At 40.7% G+C, this 22,286-nt stretch overlaps 1 protein-coding gene across 2 annotated transcripts in view; it reads right to left on the bottom strand.

Annotated features, from left to right (window-relative positions):
• Positions 1-6,741: 6,741 nt before the first annotated feature.
• mtm1 (myotubularin 1) overlaps positions 6,742-22,286 on the bottom strand; it is a 171,275-nt gene continuing 155,730 nt past the window's right edge. The window contains exons 15-16 of one of the 2 annotated variants that reach the window (XM_078291627.1): positions 21,630-21,806; positions 6,742-7,377 (exon numbers count right to left, since the gene is read on the bottom strand). In XM_078291627.1, the coding sequence (XP_078147753.1) occupies positions 7,183-7,377; positions 21,630-21,806 (372 nt within the window). In that variant the 3' untranslated portion in view covers positions 6,742-7,182. The remainder of the gene's footprint in view (positions 7,378-21,629; positions 21,807-22,286) is intronic. The other variant, XM_078291628.1, reaches the window with a different exon arrangement.

The following is a 22,286-nucleotide window of genomic DNA, read 5'->3' as shown; positions in this document are numbered from 1 at the left end:
TTCTTTTTATTTAACATTCAGTCCGCAAATACGAACACAGTGAGATTATTTGGATATTTTGTCTGTGTTGTCAATTTGCTGTGATCTTGTTATGTGTTACCTTATGTGTGTTTTGAGTAAAACATTTCGGTCAATGTAAAACATGCGTGTCCTTGCATTTATTTACACCTAAGTGATTTCTCCTTGTGTTTTTAGTCAGATTATTAGGAAAGCAACGAGAATGCACTATTTTTGTGATTTTTTCTTAAAATTTTCTCCTGGAAAGCATACCACCGAATGGTTTCACTTTCACTATGCATGACTACGTTGCCACTTGCCAGTAATTTGATGCCCCCCCTGGATATTTGTTCTAGCGCCGACACTGACTAATGATATGCATACTGCACTCTGTATAGCTGCATCAAGCTGTGCCAGTACATCCTCTGTTAATATTTCAGCCTTCTTTGTTGCTGTGAAGCTGACATGGGGATTTGCTTAATCTTTTCACATAGCTTGTCTTTTTGTTTACCCTCAAGTAATGTCTCAGCAACAGCATTCACACACTCCTTTACAACTGCCCTGTCAGTAAATGGCTTCTTATGTTGTACTTTCAGGGAACATTTGTTTTTCTGCGTTGCTTGGCCGTAAATGAATGGGAGAGGATTCGGGTGGACAGGTCATACTGGGCTCTCAGTTTAGTTATATTGCATGTCCTCACTTCGGACTGCTGTGGATAGGCTTTCCCAAAAGTTTGGTGCTTTGTTTCATAGTGGCGCTTCACATTACCACTTTCTTATTACTGCCACAGTTTCAGAACATATGAGACAGACTGGTTTAGAATTTGTTGCGGGGAGAATGAAGGCATATTGGTCGATTTTCTGCATCTACTTTTCTTATTTTGGAGCAACAAATGCTGTCATCTCTGTGTAGCTTTCTACCTAGTGATCCCTAGTGATCTCTCCATGCACCGTAAACAATCGTTTTGATTGGCTGAGTTCAGTGAAGTAGACACATGTGATTGGTCTGTGACCTAGCACCACTGAGGTATGAGCTGAAATAGCTGCGCCTAAGGTCTATAGCTGCGCCCGTGAAAAAAAAACGCTACATCAATCTTATTAATTCTCATTAATTGATCAGAAATGGGTCATGGTCTGCACAGAACCGTCACTGAGTCCGGATCCGGCCCGGAGCCCACCAGTTAGTGATGCCTGTCATAAACTATGAACCCTCAATGTCAACGAGGTATGCCCTCACTTTCATGTTCTACGTAAAAAATAATTGTTTTTCTGTGGAAATTTTTACATTGTGCGCTTGTATTTTTATGAATTTTTTTTTTTTCATTTTCCCTTCAGCTATTTTGTTAGAATATGAACGCTATGTCCTCACTATTTTTTCCATCTTCTAAGTAAAAAAAAGAAAGAAAACAGAACTGAACCTAACACTGTGTGCAAACTTGACCATTATTCCATGTTTACACATTCAAACTTAAGCGTTGAAAATACATTGGTTAAACGTATTTATATACAATACCTATATTAAACCTGGTTAAGTAGGATTGAAAAGTGAAAGGTTTCAATCATATCTTAGCTATTGATTAGACGTCATCTAAAATGACATGGAAACAACGTCCAAGCTAAGACATAGATGTCTACTAAACTTTCACTTTTCAACCCCATTTAACCTAAATTTAGCCTAGATGGGTATGGATGCGTTTTAAATGGCTAATCAACCTAAAATTGCTCAGTGGGTCTGGTTGCCAATTTGTTTTTTGACTTATCAAAGGTGGTAGCAATTGTGAAAATTAAGAGTTCTGTTTCCGGTTTCTCTTGAATTACAGTGATGTCTGTGTGATCATTTTTTTCCATCTTTTCCATAATCCAAGAGTGCTGAATGGAAAAAAAATGTTTATGACGGCAGTCATTTATAACAATTTTTGTATGTAACAGTCCAATCTTTAGTCATATTACGATGCAATGATGTAGAAAGAGAGAATCACCTTGAAAAGCATGTCAAACCCTCAAGCCCTCAAAATAACGGACAAGAAACAACATAGGCAAAAAGCTAAGTGAGAAGTCCTTAAATTAATTTAATCAGTATTATTTACATAACAGGAGCCATCCAACAAACCATGGAGAGGATATAACATGATTGAAAGAAATACATTTGAAAAGTATTTTGATTTCACTTTCTGGCAAATTTCATTGTTATGCCAAAAAATGTATAGAAACACATTTCACGTGTATTTGTGAAAAAACGTAAACTCTATTCCAACACAAAGAAAAAAAAAATCCCTTCAAACAAAGTTTACCTACATTAAGGTAAGAGAGTCAATAAAATAAAAATGACACAACAGTTCTCAGAATCATCACCACAGAGCCAAAGTGAATCTAAAAAGTTGAAGATCCACCAGTGAACCGGGATCACAGACTGAGGTTCGTGAGAAGTGAACGGTGTCTATAAGCTTGTCTTCTCCTCTTAAGTTAGAAAGCAAAGTAAAAAATGCCCTCAAAAAGAAAACAAAGATAACCAAATTTTAACCAATATAGCAGAAATCCACAAATTATACCAACAATTCAAACCAACAAAAACTTTTTCTCGTTAATTTTCTTTTTATAAAACTGTCAAATTTTACACTAAATAAAATAATTATATTTTACAACAATAGAACTTTAGACAGTAAAATAGGCTTTGATTGAGGTAATTACATCATTGTGTTACTTGTACAAAGTAAAAAATAAACAAAATAGATTTTCTTCTGTGTTTCCCTAAAAGCACCACCACCCAACCAACTCACAAAGTATTTTGTGTTGCTGTCATTTCTTTTTTGTCTCCATTTTCTTAACTTAAAAACTTCCTTGCTGAGGCCAAATGTTTTTTCAAAAAGTGCTGCATTCTGGGGCAGCACCAGGAACAAGGGCCATTTCTCTCTGCATTTTGTTGCCAAAAGAGATGATTTGTCAACTACATTTAAAATTCAAATGAACTACTCGTGCTTTTGTTGACATGTAGAATTCATAGGGCATACTGTCGACAGCTAACAGTCCAAGACTAAAAGGGGTGATTTGTTAACCCAACAAGGTGGTGAAAACCCAGTCAAAACTATATTACTATTTGGTAGACTGAACTATGTCAGTGCACCTCTTGCTGATTGACACAGGAATCAAGCTTCACCCTCTAATCTGTCCCTATTCACCCACCTATAGGTGCCGCCCACAGACAGAAACAGACAAGGGTCGTGTTTGAGATTTGACAGCACAGCAGTTAGCCCAAGACAAGTCCTAATATTCCTCCATAGTGCCAGCCAAGACGACCTCCTCCCCATCTCAGTTCTGAACATCACTAGCTGATTTTTTCCAATTTAACAGAGGGGATGCTAGACCGGTAAACTGCCCACCGTTATATCTACTAACATCTATAGCTACTACAAGGATGCATGTAATGACTTTGGTGAACAAGGAAGATACCCACCTATCCACTTCCGAGTCACCTTGGTGACAAGACTAACATGACAGCGTGGCATCCTTCCAAATCAGAAAATACATGGCATTCTTCCTGTTCAGCCCCGAACCACAAAGCAGTCAATCTCAAACATGCATCAGGACAGACAGATGAACTCTTTGGGTAGAAAATGTCCCTCTGAAGTGGTGAAGATGATTCTCAGAAGGATCAAGGCACAAAACTGGACCTGACACACCTAGGAAAAATACTTATTATGCCTCATTCACAATTGAAATTGCAATATGGAGTAAAACATAGTGGTTGCCGTGTCGCCTTTCATCTATCTATCTGTCTAGCATTCATGTCTGAAGAAGAGCTTTGCTCGAAACGTTACATGTGGTGGTAATTAAACACCTTTGGAGCAATCTCTAGTGTGCGGACTCTATCTTACAATAATTGCCATGTCGGCTTTCCCACGCCCGCTTGACTCAAATTCCTCTTTGAGCGGGACAGCTATTTATGTTGTGCGCACAATATAAAAAATACATTTTGGAGGGAGGTTATATTATTTGTTAAAGCAAAGTAATAGCCTATCATACACAGGTGACATAACATTATTGTCACCAAAAGCAGAGATTTTTTCATAATTTAAAATGAAACATGGAATACATGTTTTCTACTGAAAGATAATTTATTGTATTCAAAGAAAAAACCTGGGGGCGTTGTGGTGGCTCAGTGGTCTAAGGCGCGTGCCATGTAAACGTGATGTCCTGGGTTACAATCCGGCCCAGGACCTTTGTCGCATGTCATCCCCCCCTCTCTCCCAGTCTTTCCTGTCTCTCTGGACTTGAAACTGTCTAATAAAGGCGAAAATGCCAAAAGAAAAAATCTTTAAAAAAAGAAGAAAAAACAGGTCACAAATCCAGTCGAGAATACAACTTGCAGTCAAGTTAACAGATTCCAGACATACTGGACACTAGGAAAAAGTTGGAATGTATCCGCCACTCTGCTGCCAACAGAACCGCTGTCTACAAGAGGGTGTTGCGTTGTTGCGGTGTCAAAATTGTCTTCACTAGGGATGAATGGACTCCGGACGTATCATAATGTAATATTCAATTGTGAACAAGGCATTAGAGCAGTTTACAAATAAGGTGCCAGGAGGACTTCATCTACAGTGGTAGCCAAATGTAGAAATCCATGTATTATTAGGTCCATCATTAAGTCTTTCTGAAGGATGCCCTTTGGAGCAACGGTGTAGCACCGTTGCAGTGAGAGTATTAAAGGTGGACCTCTATCATGACCATGTCTGTAGCTCTTCTTGAAAATGTTATTGTGTTAAAATGATGGTGAACAGGCCCAAACCAAATGCACCTGAGACTTTCAAACATTTGTATCTGTTTGAAATACTGTTATTCTGTTTTGTCTAACCCTAACCAACGAACTAGCCCCCACCACAACTGGCACTGCCCTAATAACAGACCCAGTGGGATTTGAAATCTTTTCAAAAAAAGTTCGGACAGATCACGCTGCACTGGCAACACAGAAAGCATTAGACTCCAATACTGATCTGGAAGTAGTCCAGCACTCAGCCAAAGCCCAAATTATTTGAAAGGTTTTCAAATACTGCTTTATGTGCTCTAGATCAGGATCAAGTGCCAGGGATTGGGAACTACCAGACATTACTGGATTATTGGACAGAGTGAACGTATACAGCAATGGTGGTAGAGAGCTAAAACTCCTTTTGTAAGAAACAATCCTATCAACATTCCCACAGACTGAATGATACAATACATAAATTGGTAATAGACATTTTACCAGCCTCCTGGCCACAAGGCAGTATTCTGGCTGGGTTTGTGTAAATCTTTTTCGAACAAAAACAACATTTTAACGGGGGCCTTTGGGGTTGGCAGTACGATCACCGAATCAGGCCAATTCCCCAAATCCTTAAATTCCATTACCGTCATGATAGAACAAAATTTGTTTCCCTGTTTCCAACACATAACGTGACCTTTCAGCTGAACACAGACATTGTTGTCCATGTGATGCTGTGAGTTTAAAGCAATATCCAACTTAGTTTTAACATGAGGGTTATTCGGCACTTGACCGCCATTGAAACCATAATCACCAAGATCGGATGCAAGATTTGTACATCCTATTCATTTGAATGAGGCCACGAAAATAGCCTGAAAACTTACATTCAACACGTTCGTAAACATATTCAACAACAGATCCCACTACTGTGATTTTCAATTAACTGTTGGTCGAACGTTGTAGAACACAATTTAGCCAAATAGCATTTTTATCAATAGAAGAGAACATAGCGGAGGGATACCATTTAGGAGAGATGGTTCCTGTTCGGGTGACCGGATCTACTTTCATTTTTAAATACTAATTTTAGTATAAACCAACAATAGAAATGCAAAATGACGACCAACCAATTACTGCTTTATTATCTTAGTTTTAACATGGGGGTTATTTGGCACTTGACCGCCATGAAAACCATTATATAAATTACTCACCAAGATCGGATGCAGCTGGGACAAGTTTATAGCCTTTGTAGTATTGGAATGAGGCCATGAAAATAGCCTGAAAACTTAATTTAACAAGTTTGTGAACAGATTCAACATACATATCCTGCTTTTAAGTGGAATATTGCTTTAACTCTACATGCTGTTCTGTAGAGACCAGCTCCATGACAGCACCACTAGTCGGAATAGTTCGAAAAAGTGGGTGATTTACAGAAATGTATTTAGGGGGAGGTGAGCGATACCTAGGGAAAGTCTATTTCTGCTCCCTCCTCCTCTCTCAAACCTTGTGCTTTTTATAAGCATCTTGGCATGCTAAGGCTATCATGGAACTGAGTGGGGTTCTCTATCCTGGGTCTGTATTTATCAAGAACTTCCAAGTAGAGGCACTAATCCAGGATCACTGACCAGCACCGCTCTATATCCCCTCTTGTATCTACAGCAGCTGAAATATGGAGGGATATCAAACTATTTCAAGGCTGTATTTATTCAGGTTATACCTAGCCAGATTAATTTATGTTACCAAGTAATATTAACCAAACTCTGCTTTTTAGCTAGAATTATATTTGCTACCTGGCAGCATTGGCTTATTTTAGGAAGTGCTGGAAAATATTGGAGCTTTGCCAGGAACTTCCTAGATTGATGGCTCTAGCCTTGCCCACCTTATTCAATCTGACCCGATAGGCAACAGACCCCACATCAATGCTTCTAACTCTGAGACACTATATACATACACTTGCTGATTTCTGAAGTCGTCTGTAGTTATACAGTGGCAGCCATTGTAGGAGTCCCCCAGCCTTCAACTCTGCAGCAGCAGTGCAGCAAGCCGAAAGAAGTGTAAAATGTGGGACTTCTATAACACCTTGATCAGTATTAGACTGAAAGCCACTGAATGTGTTTAAGGCTTCACTGTATAAAGAGGATGTGTGTATAGAAAAGTCATGTGACAAGGCTGTACTGTGATATATTGCATAATCATCATCATCATAACTGTGGTTTTTATGAGCTACCTCATTGTTATAAAATTTCACTATTATTATTCCTTATTATCCACAATTACGACTGTACAAAACAAATACAGTTTTCCTGTGACTGTATGTGTGTGTGTGTGTGTGTGTGTGTGTGAGTGAGAGAGAGAAATCAGAGTGAAGAGGACAGAAGTGCAAGTGAAGAAGTGTGTTTGAGTGTGTGTGGAAAATATGTTTTCTTGTGTGTGTGTGTGTGTGTGTTTTGCCAACACTCAGAAGGGAGTATGTAGGTGTGTGTATTGCTGCGAGGGGGTGGAGGAGGCAGGCGAGGAGGCATTGGGGGCGGAGCTATGAGCCAGGTGAGAGGAAGGGGCGGAGTCAGAGAGCTGCAGCTCCTCCAGCTTCTTCAGGTATTCGTCTCTGAGAGCTAGCAGCTCCTTGTAGCGCTGCTCCACCGGACTCTGCTGCTGAATGACAAAACACACACACACACACACACAATTTTACTGTCTGTACAACCCTCGGTACTGGTTATATACTGGTCTATTCTTATTTAGATTATATTTTTCTTTGCTGTATGCTATTAATGGTAATGTTGTTTGTTGTTTAATGTTGTCTGTTATGTGTATTAATGAAGAAAGTTTGGATGTCTGAGTTTTTATTTTATCCCCTCCCCTATCCCCTAAGAGACTAACCTCTTACCAGGCCGTCCCTATAAATAAGAATTTGTTCTGGAGTGCCTGGTAAAACAAAGGTTAAATAAAATAAAATGAGACAAAGTAGTTGCTATTGCAATTACCTAATTTCCCCACGGGACCAATAATCAATCATCAATAAAGTAAGATCACTTTATAGATACCAGTGGAGAAATTGCATCTTTGGAGCATTAAACAGTAATAGGATACAGCAAAGGAAAAAATAATATAATAAGGAGGGTTAATATAAACACACAATAACAATTTCAACACTAGAACATCATGGTAGAAATGTATGAATGAAATGAGAAGGTCTGGATTACAGCTTCAAGAGTAGTCAAAGAACTTAGAGACAAAAGAATGTGAAATATGTGCAGTATGAAATAAGTGAAAATTCTAAAAAATATCAACATATATGCAATATATAACAAATAAAAGGAATATTAGAATATGAAGAAAAACAATACGTGAAAATTACAGCATCTATAGATGATGAAAATGGTACATGGTTGAGGCTATCATCCATCATGGTTCATTAAATTGGTTTGAAGGTCCACAACACTTGCAGAAGCTGATTACAGCAGATTTATGTAAAGCACCAAAATCAGTCTACATGTACAGTTCTGAACATCAATGGCTTTGGCATAATTACATTTTGGAAAACTTTATAGGAGAGCCAAAACAAAAAAGTGGACCAATATATGTGTATATGTATATATATTAGGGGTGTCACGATTTCGATTCTAAATCGAAAATCGATCGAAATGAGCGTTCGATTTCGACCTTCAAAATCACAAGCAGGTTCGCGATTCTCCCAGTATTTTTTTTCTCTCCACTCCTGCCTACTTGCACGCGTCTGAAAAAAAACAAAACCAACAACAACATTTCAATGACGACACAGCGTAGCTGCTAGAGAGCGCCCGTTCTATATTTCACTATAGCGCCCAAGAGTGCCCGTCATTTTTAAATTGTTTAAAATGTACCAAAAACTGAAAATCAAGTTATCAGCTTTGTTTTATATATACTTCAAGTTGTCATCGATGAACCGGAACCGGAAAATACTGTATATCTGGTGACACTGAGACGTTTGATTTTCCCCGGGGTTACTTGTCCTCCACCGGTAACGTTAGATCTAAAAATGGCTTCGCCGGCTTAGCGTCACGCTTTTAAAACCTTCTGGAAGCTGTCAGATTGTGCTGTGAGACAGAACCTGACCCGCCGTATGTAGTGGAAAGTTACGAAGACATTGTGAGGTGAAGTCTTTTGATCGAAATCGCTTGTTCTTGCTCGATAAAACAAGACACAAGATCACCTTCACTAAACAGCGGGACCTACCTGGCTCTCACCGCCGGAGACGGATGCTGTTTTCCGGGAGGCAGTGCGCCGAAGAGTCGGTAGGAGGACTGGCCGGGTTGCAGTGGCTTTTATCCATATAAGTTTGGCGACTTTTTCCATATTTGTTTGGCAACTATTATTGTCTAATCTTATTACTGTGTGGGCTGAAGCGCTGGAGGTTTTGTATGTATTTTGAAAGCTTATCGTTAGCCAAGATAGGAAGGATCTGTTTTGTTGTCATACTGTGAATGTTGACACTGAAGTAAGGACGCCCTGAATCGCCTTGCCATGTATTTGGTACCAAATTAAAGGGAAAGTTGTGTTTTTTTAAATGGAAAAACTTTGAAAAGATTTGACCATATGGCCTTAGTGTGGTACATTCCAAAAAAAAATATGGCAGTTATGTCACACTTAATACCATCTTTTTAAAGAAGAATTTGAAAATGTAAATGACAGTTGTCAGGGCATAAAACCAATGATCTGTTGATCTTTACAAATAAAGACTCAATAGTCTAACAATGGCATAGCCGTCAGTGCTGAAAAAAAAAATTTTTTAAATCAAAAATCGAATCGAATCGTGACCTTAAAATCGAAAGTCAAATCGAATCGTGGATTTGGAGAATCGTGACACCCCTAATTATATATATATATATAATAAGAATTTAAGTTTTGTGTGTGTGTGTATATACTGTATGTGTGTGTGTGTGCATATATATATATATATATATATATATATATATATATATATATGTACATACATACACATACATACATACACACACACACACACACACATATATATATATATATATATATATATATATATATATATATGTATACACACACTCACCAAGCACTTTATTAGGAACACCTTACTAATACTGGGTAGGTATCAGCTTTCAGCTCAATGTCAACCGGCTACCAAAGTGACATCCGCCTCAAGGTTCGACGTGTTGCATTCTGAGATGCTTTTCTGCTCACCACAGTTGTAAAGAGTGGTTTATCTGAGTTACTGTAGCCTTTCTGTCAGCTCCAACCAGTCTGGCCATTCTCCTCTGACCTCTCTCATCAACAAGGCGTTTCCGTCCGCAGGAGCGCTGCTCACTGGATGTTTTTTGTTTTTCGCACCATTCTGTGTAAACTCTAGAGACTGTTGTGCGTGAAAATCCCAGGAGATCAGCAGTTTCAGAAATACTCAAACCAGCCCGTCTGGCACCAACAACCATGCCACGGTCAAAGTCACTGAGATCACATTTTTTCCCCATTCTGATGCTTGATGTGAACATTAACTGAAGCTGCTGACCTGCATCTGCATGATCTTATGCATTGCACAGCTGCCACATGATTGGCTGAATGGATAATTGCATGAATAAGCAGGTGTACAGGTGTTCCTAATAAAGTGCTCCGTGAGTGTATGTATGTAAATACATATATATATATATATATATATAAATATACACCAGCGCAAAATAGTCTAGCCATATTCAAGCTGCAGGGAGACATCAAATAACCCATGTAGGCCTCATTCACTCCTCAAGACTGTAAAGAAAGCACCGCAGGCATTAATTGTATCCAGATCTCCCCTTGGTAAGAGCAGGCACAATTATACTTAGAAATTGGCCACAAATTGCACAACAGATTTGGTTTATGTTTTATGTGTGAACTATAAAAAAAAAACAACCAAAAAACAACAACAAAAAAAACCCCTCTGATTCTAAAAATGCTACTTATTCCTATTAAAAGGCTTAGCTGATGAAGACTGTTATACACAGTTGGTTTCACTACTGTTGATAAAATGCACTTATTGTAAGTTGCTTTGGACAAAAGCGTCTAGTAAATGACGTAATGTAATGTAATGTAATGTAACTATACGTATCGTCACACCAAAACAATATTTGCCATCCTAGCCAACATTTCCTAAAATTACTGCTTTCCATTTTTTCCCCTCCTCCTTGCGTTTTTATGAGACAAGGATCATGATCTTATGCGTGAGGTCAGAGAAAATTTAATGGGAAACCTAAATCCATTTCTAACCCTGTAAAAGATGGCAATGCACACCTTGTTTACTTTAGCTATGTAGAATGACATCATTCAGTTAAATGATGTTACACATCAATAACTATGATATAGGTGGTCACCATAATCTTATTAGAGTTACAGAACTCTGGATTAAATTATTTTGGGCCATGGTACAACTACAAGCTCATATATTTAAAAAAACAAATTCTAGTCTGGCCCAAAAGGAGGGATTTTGACCAACAAATAGCGGCCAAATATATGAAATATTTCCAGTTTTTTACCAGTTTGAAGGCAATATGTCATATTAAAATAATCCCAACCTACTGTGCCCTCACTTTCCAGTTTGTGATATCATATCATTAAATTATTTTGGGCCACCAATATCACAGATATCCTATAAAGGGAGTTTGGTAGGTTATATAGTTCTTGTAGCCGGTTGAAGGTCATGACACAGCCATCTTTAAAGAGATGATCCAGGTATGTAATGCTGTGGTGTTTCCAGATGGAGGAATAATAGTGGTTGGTTGTAAATTTTAAACATAGGGTTGTGTGGTTGTGTAGAGTGGGGTTAAAGGTGAGGAGTGTGAGGGTTGTCTTGATTGTTATGGGTTTTTATTGTTTTATAAGTCTTGCAGTGAGAGATTTGGTTCCTTGGGGTGCTCAGTGTCTACCCGTCCAACTCTGTTGGCGGAGGTAACAAAGGTAGGCCTATAGACCTCGTAAGTCAGATGCCCACAAGCCCAAATATGGAATTCCGGTTCCATTGCGATTTCTCCGTAGGCAAAATTAATGGGGTTTCACATAATCGTCTTTTCAAAGTCAGTCCATCCTTACCTACGTATATTTATGTCTCTAATGGCACTGGATCTGTTGATTTCTGCAACCACTTTCTAGTCTAAGCAGTATTTTTGCTAGCAACAAGCTAAACACTTACTACACTGACACCATAGCCATCTTCAGAAAGATTGTTAGGCACCTCAAATTCTCATCGTTGGCTTACTCCTGACTGCAGATGCAGTGGGTTCTTGAGGACTGGGTTGAGAAACACTGCTATACACAACAGGCTGGATAACCCTGCATCTTGCATACCTTTTGTTATTCTGTTTGGCTCCAAACCCAGATTAAATAAAGCTAAGGATTTCAAACTATGTTTTAAGGGTAATGACGTCTCTGTTAAAACATCTGTCAATTACTTGGGCTGTACACTTGATGGCAATGCAGGGGGTGCAGGTATGGCCCTGAAAGTGGTAGGAAAAGTGAACGCCAGAACTAAGTTCTTGGCCAGAAAGTCAGTGTTCCTGGACAGGGAAAGTCGGAAACTCGTGGCATCCAGCTTAATCCAATGCCACTTTGATTACGCTAGCACATCCTGGTACTGTAGTCTTCCCAAACTGTGGAAGATAAAACTTCAGATCTCCCAAAATAAACTGATCAGAGTGGTCCTAGGTCTCGGTCCACGAGAACACATGGGGAGGAACCAGTTCATGCAGCTAAACTGGCTCCCTGTGGAGTCCAGAGTGACACAGTTAAAACTCTGTCAGGTTCACAAAATTGTAAATGGTGTAGCCCCAAATTATTTATTAAATTTCTTCCCGCAGGTCAGAGAGGCTCACAGGCACAACACCAGGTCTAGTGTAGCAAATCTGACGCGGGTAAGCAGGGTGCGATTTGTAAAAAAAACAGAGGGGGGGATATTTTTGGAATGCATTTTTGCCGGGTGATATTTTACACAAGGAGGTGTGAAAATGAAAAATACAAGTGCAAACCCCTATCATACACATATTATTGTTCCCCAACGAATTCTATCCATATATGTCCATATATATCATGACCATATCTGTATGTCATATATGAGCCACAGAGAGAGAGAGAGAGAGTAGGAGAATGCCGTGTATGCATGCTTGGATACCTCCACGCAAGCATGCATACACTCATGCATGCTTGCGTCAGCTCCCGGTGAGTGTGATATAGCTATGTGGCAAAGAGAAGGATAATATAAAAGAGGGAATTTGTGCGACATTTTATTTTGAGCCTTAAATGTAATACATGCGTGCGTTAACATCCCTTTTCTACAAGCCTGATTTCTATTCTAGTGGAGTAAATAGGTTTACATATTGTCACCATATCGTACAGTAATGTGGGAATAGGAATAACGCACATCAGATAATAAATCAGACCTACTGGTGTGATCAATCGGGCCATTATGGCTCAAAATATACAGTGGTGCCGGTGCGTAATGGCTGTGCGTAATACAGTGGCTGCTTTGGCTTGAATCTACAGTTTTATGCGTCTGGCCCGCAGGTGATGCCAGCTGTGTGCCAGTCAGCACGTGTTTCTGGACAGCAGCGATGCTGACAAAAGGAAGAAAGATTTCTCACATACCGTTCTTTTAGCAAAACAATTAGTGTTGATGACGGACCTCCTTTTCTTTTTACACTTGGTTGCCCTTCTTTTATCCACAGCTCTGCAAATTTATGAGCTGGAAAGAACGCACCTTCTATAATCCATGCGTGTTTTTTTTTGGAAGTTGTTTGCGCCATGTACTGTCATATTGGAGAAATACATGTATTTAATTTACTGACAGAATAAAACATGCCAGAGAGTGGGGGAAAGCGTGTCCCCACCTGCGATTGCATTTTATTGCGCAATCTAACTGTCGGGCATAGGAAATGCATTTATTTAATTCAGTCTGACCAGAAGCAGGGATAAAACGTATCCCCACCGGCGATAAAAATTAATGACCAGAGGGGGGGATATCAAAAGCAGAGGGAGGGAAATCCCCCCCACCCCCCCCATCCCCCCCGGCAATTCGCACCCTGCTGGTAAGGATCAGTAGCCAGATGGGTAAAAGTTCTTTCAGATACTTGGGTGCCCAGGATTGGAATAAGGTTCCTAATAGCATTAAACAGACTACAAACCCAGTCACGTTTAAGGCAAAACTGAAACACTGGCTTTTAGATAACGTACCCCTGAAAAGACAGTTGTGTAGGCAGGGTTGTATGTAGCTCATTTAATGGACCAGTTTTAGTATAATAGGAAGTGTGTACTTTAGCCTGTTGTCTGAATAATGCCTGTTAATGCCCAATGTGAATATTTTCTGTATATTGATGTTTTTTGTCCTTTTATATGCCGCTAATGCCGTAGTCCACCAACTCCACGCGCACGTACGCGCACGCACACACCTCCACGACATCTAACTACAACAAGGACCACAATGGAAATATGTCCTGTGACTTTTTTGTGTTATCCTTGATGTTCTTTTAATAGTGCATGTACATTGGTGTTGCAACCACGGAATTGTCCTTTTAAAGTGAATTGTCAAATAAATAAACTAAACTAAACCAAAAAAAAAACTTGTTAGGTTTCTTGTGTTCTTCCAGGTCGGCCAGCATGCCTTCCAAGGCTGCAACAATAGCCTCAGCTGTATGGGAGCCTCGGAATTTCTTTGCTTGCAATATAGCATGGTAAAGTTTAAAATCAGGGTCAATCCATTACACGATTATGCTGAGTATCAGAGCTCAGATGTCGGTTGTGAAGCAGATGGCTGACACATCCTGCTGTGGTAGGACCTTATCTGTGAGGTGACACCAGCTGGGGATAGTGTACCGAGGCGTGAAGTAGGAGTTTTCCATGATTGAAAACAGTTAGTCATTTAACAATGAACTCTGCTGTTTTCTCAAATTCTCTTTGCTTTAGTGTTATTGACCTTATTCACATGGCAGGCATTTTGAACAATCGGGGTGGGAAACTATCTGGAAGAGCAAGTACAGCCCAGCTATGTCCTACTGTTTTGCAGCAAAATCATACAAACATTTATAATTTCCCCACTGAAAAACATATTAGAAACAAAAGGATCTCAAGAATCTGGAGGGATATTCATAGTATTCTGTTACATCATCACACGGCCATCTTGGTAGGAAAATAACAGGTGATTGTAATAAATTGATAATTGAGGTGATAACAATCAAATGGCACAGCCAATGAGCTGTGTGTATTGTAAAGCGCCATATTGGTAGGAAATGCATGTGACAACATAGGAATACTATGAATTGGTTCACATTGTAATATATTTGGTCCATTATTGCTACCAGAGTCTAGCCTAGATGGCTAGCTAGCAGCTAGCTAACTAGCAAGCTAGCTAACTTCCCTGATAATGTCAAGCAGTAGTTGTTCCCAAGGTTGCTAGCTAATTTGATAAATTAGGTCTATCTCAAGTTCACACTTATGGAGTAGTCCTGCCTTCCGGGTAGTTTCTCAACCTGAGTGTTCAAAATGGCCACTGTGTATTTAAGGTCAATTAATAGGGACATGCTCTTGTCTGCTGTTTTGCTGTCTGCTGTTTTGCTGTGGTGTGCTCCTCATGCTCCTTCAGGTACTTAAGTAAAGGATTTGAGTACTTTTTACACCACTGTTTTTTAGTTCTGCTATCCCCTCCATTAGTCTTTTTCTTTTTTTGTGTTGGTGTGGTCTGAGGAGGCTGAGGAGGCCCTCCAGGACTGTTTCCAGACCATGGGCTGGGAGCTGTTCAGGGAGGATTATGGGGAGGACATCAAGGGTCTCTCCCATTGCATCACAGACTACATCCGCTTCTGTGAGAGCAGCGTCATCTCTTCCAAGAGGGTGCGCTGCTTTCCAAACAACAAGCCGTGGATTACTAAGGACATTAAAGCCCTTCTCCCTCTGTCCAGAGGGAGCTGTTACAGTTACAAACCCCAGCTGTGGAAGACCTCCTGCATTGTCCTGGTGCCGAAGAAAAGTCAGCCCAGAGCTCTCAATGACTACAGGCCAGTCGCTCTGACCTCACACGTCATGAAGACCTTTGAGAGACTGGTTCTGCAGCACCTCAGGCCCCTGGTGGTCAGCTCCCTGGACGCTCTGCAGTTCGCTTACCAGGCCCACATCGGAATGGAGGATGCCATCATCTACCTGCTCCACGGGGCTTACTCACACATGGAGAGGCCAGGGGGCGCTGTGAGAATCATGTTCTTTGACTTCTCCAGTGCCTTTAACACCATCCGGCCCCTCCTGCTGGTAGAGAAGCTCTCGGAGATGCAGGTAGACCACAACCTTGTGTCCTGAATCACAGACTACCTCACCGGCAGGCAGCAGTACGTCTGGCTGCAGGGCTGCCTGTCAGACGTGGTGGTGGGCAACACAAGGAACCGTACTGTCACCTTTTCTATTCACCCTCTACACCTCTGACTTCCGCTTCAACTGCGAATCGTGACACCTACAGAAGTTCTCTGATGACTCCTCCATTGTCGGCTGCATCACGGAGGACAATGAGGTGGAATACAGTGAGCTGGTAGAGAGCTTTGTAGGTTGGTGCGACAACAACCACCTCCAGCTCAACATCAGGAAGACCAAGGAGCTGGTGGTGGACTTCAGAAGTGTAGGAAGCCCCCAAACCCTGTCACCATCCAGGGGCAGGAGGTAGAGATGGTGAACTCCTTTTGGTTCCTAAGAGTGCAGCTCAACAATAAACTGGACTGGTCGGACAACACTGAGGCTTTCTACAGAAAAGGACAGAGCAGGCTGTACTTCATGAGGAGACTCAGGTCCTTCAACGTGTGCAACAGGCTGCTGCAGATGTTCTACCAGTCTGTAGTAGCCAGTGCACTGTTATTTGCTGTGGTGTGCTGGGGAGGCGGCATCAAGGCAGGGGAAGCCAACAGACTGAACAAGCTGGTGAAGAAGGCCAGCTCTGTTGTTGGACTCAAACTGGACAGTCTGGAGGCAGTGGCAGAGAGGAGGATGAGGGGAAAGATAAACTCTATCCTGGAGAACCCCTCTCACCCTCTCTACGATGAGCTGAGGATGATGAGGAGCAGCTTCAGCCACGGGCTCCTCCTCCCATGCTGCAGGACGGAGCGCCTCAGACGTTCCTTTCTGCCTGCAGCCATGGGGCTGGTATTGTCCGTCAATTGCTGCTGTGACACCTGAACTTCACCAAGGGGATCAATAAAGTGCTATCTTATCTTATTTAATCTTATCTTTCTTTTTTCTAACCTTTTCTCATCCCTATGAAACCTTCAGTTTCATGGATGTAAACCATACTGTGTTTTAATAACCATCAGTGCTTTAAATCATAGGTTCACATGTTCACATGCTTTTAAGTCATCTTTTTCCCATGGCACAGCCGAGGGCATCAAGAGGCACATTCATTAGCACCGTTGGCTTGGGATCGACACAGTCTTTTCTCTTACCTTAGCTTAGACAGTATTTATATAGGAATTTGCCGTTGGGAACATAGCATAGGGCTGCCTCCTGGTTACACTGTGTCTAATAACTTTCTATCTGCTGTCTGTACAAGTGTGTCTGTGGCCAAATATGTCTGGGTTTTGTGCTGCATTTGCACAGCTCTGTGCGTGTGTGCGCGGCTGGTTTTCTCCTCCCTTTTCTCAGATTCCAGTGCAGTCTTGCCCCGGCTCTGATGGTCGTCGGTGCTGGCCTTAGTCCCACCCCTGATGCTGCTCCGCCCTGGATGTTTCTCTCTCCGTGTGTTCGTTGTCTTTGTGCACAGCTGTCTCTCCCCTTTCTCAGACTCCGGTGCAGTGCAGTGGTCGCCAGTGCAGGCCTTAGTCCCATCCCTGATGCTGCTCCCACCTGACGTGTCTCAGACCCCGTGTGTTCTGTGTGCAGCTGTTTTCTCCTCTTCCCCTGTGCGTGTGTCTGTGTGTGTTGTGTGCGTGTACGCGGCTGCTTTTCTCTCCTCTTCTCTGATTCCAGTGCAGTGTCCTACCTGGCAGTGGCGGGTGCTGCCCTGGCTCTTCGGTCGTCAGTGCTGGCCTTCCTCTTCCCTGCTGCTGTTGCCACCTGGACGCTGAATTACGACTGCTGCCCTCGTTTCTCTGAATTTCTAGCGCTGACCTCAGCCCCTTCTCATCGCCGCATGCTGCCTCTCTTTCTTTTTGTCTCTCTCTGTTTTCTCCTGTCATTGTTGTTGCCCATAATTCTGTCAATGGAATCCCTATTTGCCTCAGCCCGCCCAAGGTTTCTTCCAAGTTTTTTTTTTACTAAGGTTTTTCTTGGGAGTTTTTCCTTGTGTGCATTACGGTCTAAGGCTGGGGGTGCCAGGTAGGTTAGGCTATGTTGTTGATTGTTTGTCTTGCTAAAATCTGCTCGTCTACCTTGTGTTTTTCGCTATGCTTGTCCTATATCTTATTGTTCATCACTGATTGTGTCTAGTTAGATCTAGCTAGGCTCAGCTAGGAGACATGCTTGATAAAGGGATAAACAAACTTGAACCAGGAGCATTGTACTCAATCCCACAGAGCCTCCCAGTGTGAAAACTAAAGTGAAATTTAACATTCTGCAATTTGCTCCAAAAGTGCCCTATAAACCTAAACGGTAGGTAACATTATTACCTTGTGGTATTTAAGTAATGTTAGGGGAATTAGGTAATTTAACCGATAACCATGTCGCAATGCTTAAATGCATTGAATTGAACTGAATTGAATTGAACACACGCGCCACAGACAATCTGTGCTTATTATTTGCTGTTTTTGGAACTCTAAAGAAACTGTATCCAAGAGGGCTGCCACGAAGCTGCGCTAGCCAACTCACTGTGCATTAAATGGACATATAAAATACCCTAACCGGGACTGAATTGGAACTGGTTCTCGATACCCAACCCTATAAATGACATTCAGATTCCGGAAAATTTTAAATTCTAGTGTTACTGGATATTACTGCTGCTTTTGACACCATAGGTCCTTAATTGGTTCAAGTCCTATCCAGGATGGGGACTATTTTCTCCATCGGCAACTATGTATCAGAGTGAGTTAACATGACGTGGAGTTCATTGGAGCTCCCAAAGTTCCAGCCTTGAGCCTTCTATTCGACCATTACATGTTCCCGTTAAGCAAAATTATGTAAAATAACAAAATTTCTTACCCAAATTTACATAGCTCTTTCACCAAGTGACTATGGTCCCATAGATTCGCTGCTTCAGTGCATTAAACAAATCAATGATTGTATGTGCCTGAATTTCCTCCAACTAAATAAAGACAAAACTAAGATAAAACTGAAATTATTGCTCTCAGATGGCTACAGCTTATTCAGAACGCTGTTGCTAGAATTCTAAATAAAACTACAAATCACTTTAGGTCCAAAATACATCTCTGACTTGCTCTTACCATATGAAACCTCTAGACCCCTTAGGTCATCTGGGACCGGTCTGCTAACTATTTAGTAGTTAAAACTAAGCATGCTGAGGCAGCATTTAACTATTATGCTACACATAGCCGGAACAAACTTCTAGAAGATCTCAGAAGCGCCCCAACTTTGAAGCAGAAGTTTTTTGCTCACTATATGCAATAGGGCTGGGTATCGCCACTGATTTCCTGAATTGATTCGATTCCGATTCACAAGGTCCCGATTCGATTCGATTTCCGATTCGATTCGATTCGATTCAATATCGATTCGGTTAGGGATATTTCAGTTACAATATCAATTTTGCTTGGATATGAAAGAGATTCTCAGAGAACTAATGCTGTAAATTGTACAAGGAACCCTCTAACCTGGTGCATTATTAAAAATATTAATGTTTACATTAAGAATTGACCCCAAAGCAGTTACATTAATGTACTTTTTATTTAACATGACCAACACACTACAGCAGTCAACACAATATAGTGCAAGCAGGGGGTTCCCCAAATTTTTGAGTAGCCAGCCAGATGGGAAAAGTAGCCGGCTAAGGGATGTTTGCGATGGCAAGATACATTTTTCCGGTGATGCATTTTTACCGAATTAATAAACAAACCTTAAATATGTTTATGAAAGCATGACTTAAAATAACATAAACATTTTTATTACAGGATCAATGCGCAATTGAAAAATAAACTGATTATGTTTTTTAATTGTGAATGTTTAATGTACTTTCTTCAGTCAGTGCAGAAGAAATAAGTAGTCTAAAACAAAAATATTATTACAAATAGTAATAAATATAATACCAAAGTGCATATTGTAGTCTTCTCAGAGCAAGACTGGATCTCTCTCCTGAGTACCAATAATGATGGAAACATAAATCAGTTTAAATAATGATTTTACATGGTCATGGTAATGAAGCCCCTAAAATGATCTCCTCAGCTAAGGCCTTGTATTTAGCGTTATACAGTAGTTTCAGCTGTAACACTTCAGTTGAGTCCGTCGTTACCATGGCAACCGTTCGCTGCGCGTTGCGCAGAAGCTCTGCAGAGATCGCTATTATTTTGAAACATCTAAAAAAACGCACAACTCCCCTTGCAATTTCACACACAGTTCAGTTATTAAGGAGAGTGACAACCGCATTCTATAACCAAACTCACTACCTGAAAAATTCAGGTACTGATACTGAATTTGAGAGCGGATTCGGTTAGTCCGAGTAGTGTGAACCAGAACGGGACTGGACAGCTGGTTGTTACGTGACGTTAAGGCTCAACACTCGTTATGTTACGTAACATTATCATCCTTAATTTGAAAGAGACGGAGGTAAGTGTTGTGAGATATTCTCTTATATTTAAATGACTATATTCAGATTAACTCAAAGATAATATATGATACACCACTGCAAAATATTTAGCTAACGTTACAGTCAAACAAACAATAGACACTCTCCTTGCCATGCTGGGTAGCACACTTTACACTATAGTAATTTCAGTTACAAAGATGTATGATATGAAAATGATAATTGAATGATAATTGAAAATGACGTGTCTGTTTACAAGTTAAATTCACTTGAACACATCATTTATCATTCACACTGGGTTGAAAATGAGACAATGTCTAGTTTCTTCTTTACCGACATTTTCACAACACAACTTGGCAGCTCTCTTTGATTGTGGGTTTGTTTAATGTGAACACACTTCCTGGTTGAGTGAAGTTTTTCATTCTTAAGCACTATGATTGGCCCGAAGGTCTAAACACCGCCTAACCAGCAAACTTTGGTGTACAAAGCAAACCGAACCAGTTGTTTAAGCACCCAAAACTGGTACAACTGCTGGTACTGCTCTATATTTACTTTTTTCGGATGTGTGTTTATAAAAAGAGCATTTTCTGCCCCAGTAACTCAGGCTGTGCTGTAGAAGAAGGGCTAGGGGTTGGGATGGTCTTTATTTGCATGCATGTGTGTAAGTGTGTTGGTGTTTTTTTGTGGGAAATTATCCCCAGAAATTGTGTCTATATACTTAACTACAGTTATACTCATATTTGAAGTTTTGGCAAATGATATTAGCAGGTTATCTGCAACTTTCTTCAACTTAAATAAGACTTTTTAAGACCTTTTAAATGTTCAAATGAATTAAAAGACCAATTTTGCAAATTAAGTAATCTTGAAAATGAAAACAACGGTGTACTTATCAGAATGGTACTCTGCTTGATTTGGCTGAGTTCTCACCAGAAAAACAACACTAAGACCTCTAAGACTTTAAATGCTATATTTAGTGATATTCAAGACCTCAGCTGTGAGACAGTTCTACAGTTCAAAACTAAATGAATGATTAAAATCAACTGAAACATTACAAAACGTACAGTTCACATACAATTTTTCAGAGAAGCCCAGATATATATATAGTTGCTTAGAGAGTGTGTGAAATATCTGGTTGGTACCATTTGATTATTAGGAGGACAAGTACTCAATCATCTTCTAATGTACATACACACACGCATATGTACTGTACATGCAGTCCTACCTGTTGTCGTATGCGTGGATTCCAGCGGATGTAGTAAGTCACCCAGAGTTCTAGGTGCCGCATACTGGCGACGGGGTAGAGGACCCGGCCGGATTCCGGAGTGTAGAATGGATTTAGATAGACGTCACTGGCACTGTTGACCAAAGACCATAGCGACACAGTCTTCAACCTCACCTCCTACAGGACACAAAGGGTGAAAGCGTGAGTTAGAGAGAGAATGAAAGTGTGTTAAAGAAAGAAATATATGGGAAACCGAGAGAGAGTCCCTGTTATGGAAATGTATCTGACACACTAGGTTGGGACCAAAAGATGAAAAGGGTCCCAGGCAAACTAATATTAGTCTCAAAGGTGAAACATTGGTATCTAGAGGTAGGTATAAAGGCCCTGACACACCAAACCGACATCAAAGAACCAGCAGCGACGAAGGCCGACTGCTGCGTCGCCTCACGTCGCCTGTGTCTGGTCCAAAAAGTTGCGCTTGAACACACCACAAAGACTACAGCCAACGGCCAACTAGCACGTACGTTCTACGCCTGTGTGAGGGGAAATAACTCTCCATACCATTTGTATTTAACCTTTATTTAACCAGGAGTGGAGTCTCATTGAGATTAAAAATCTCTTTTTCAAGAGTGTCCTGGCCAAGACAGGCAGCAGCAC

This window comes from Centroberyx gerrardi, chromosome 23 (assembly GCF_048128805.1).
Source record: "Centroberyx gerrardi isolate f3 chromosome 23, fCenGer3.hap1.cur.20231027, whole genome shotgun sequence".
Taxonomy (NCBI): domain Eukaryota; kingdom Metazoa; phylum Chordata; class Actinopteri; order Beryciformes; family Berycidae; genus Centroberyx; species Centroberyx gerrardi.
This window is presented reverse-complemented; position numbering and strand designations above follow the sequence as displayed.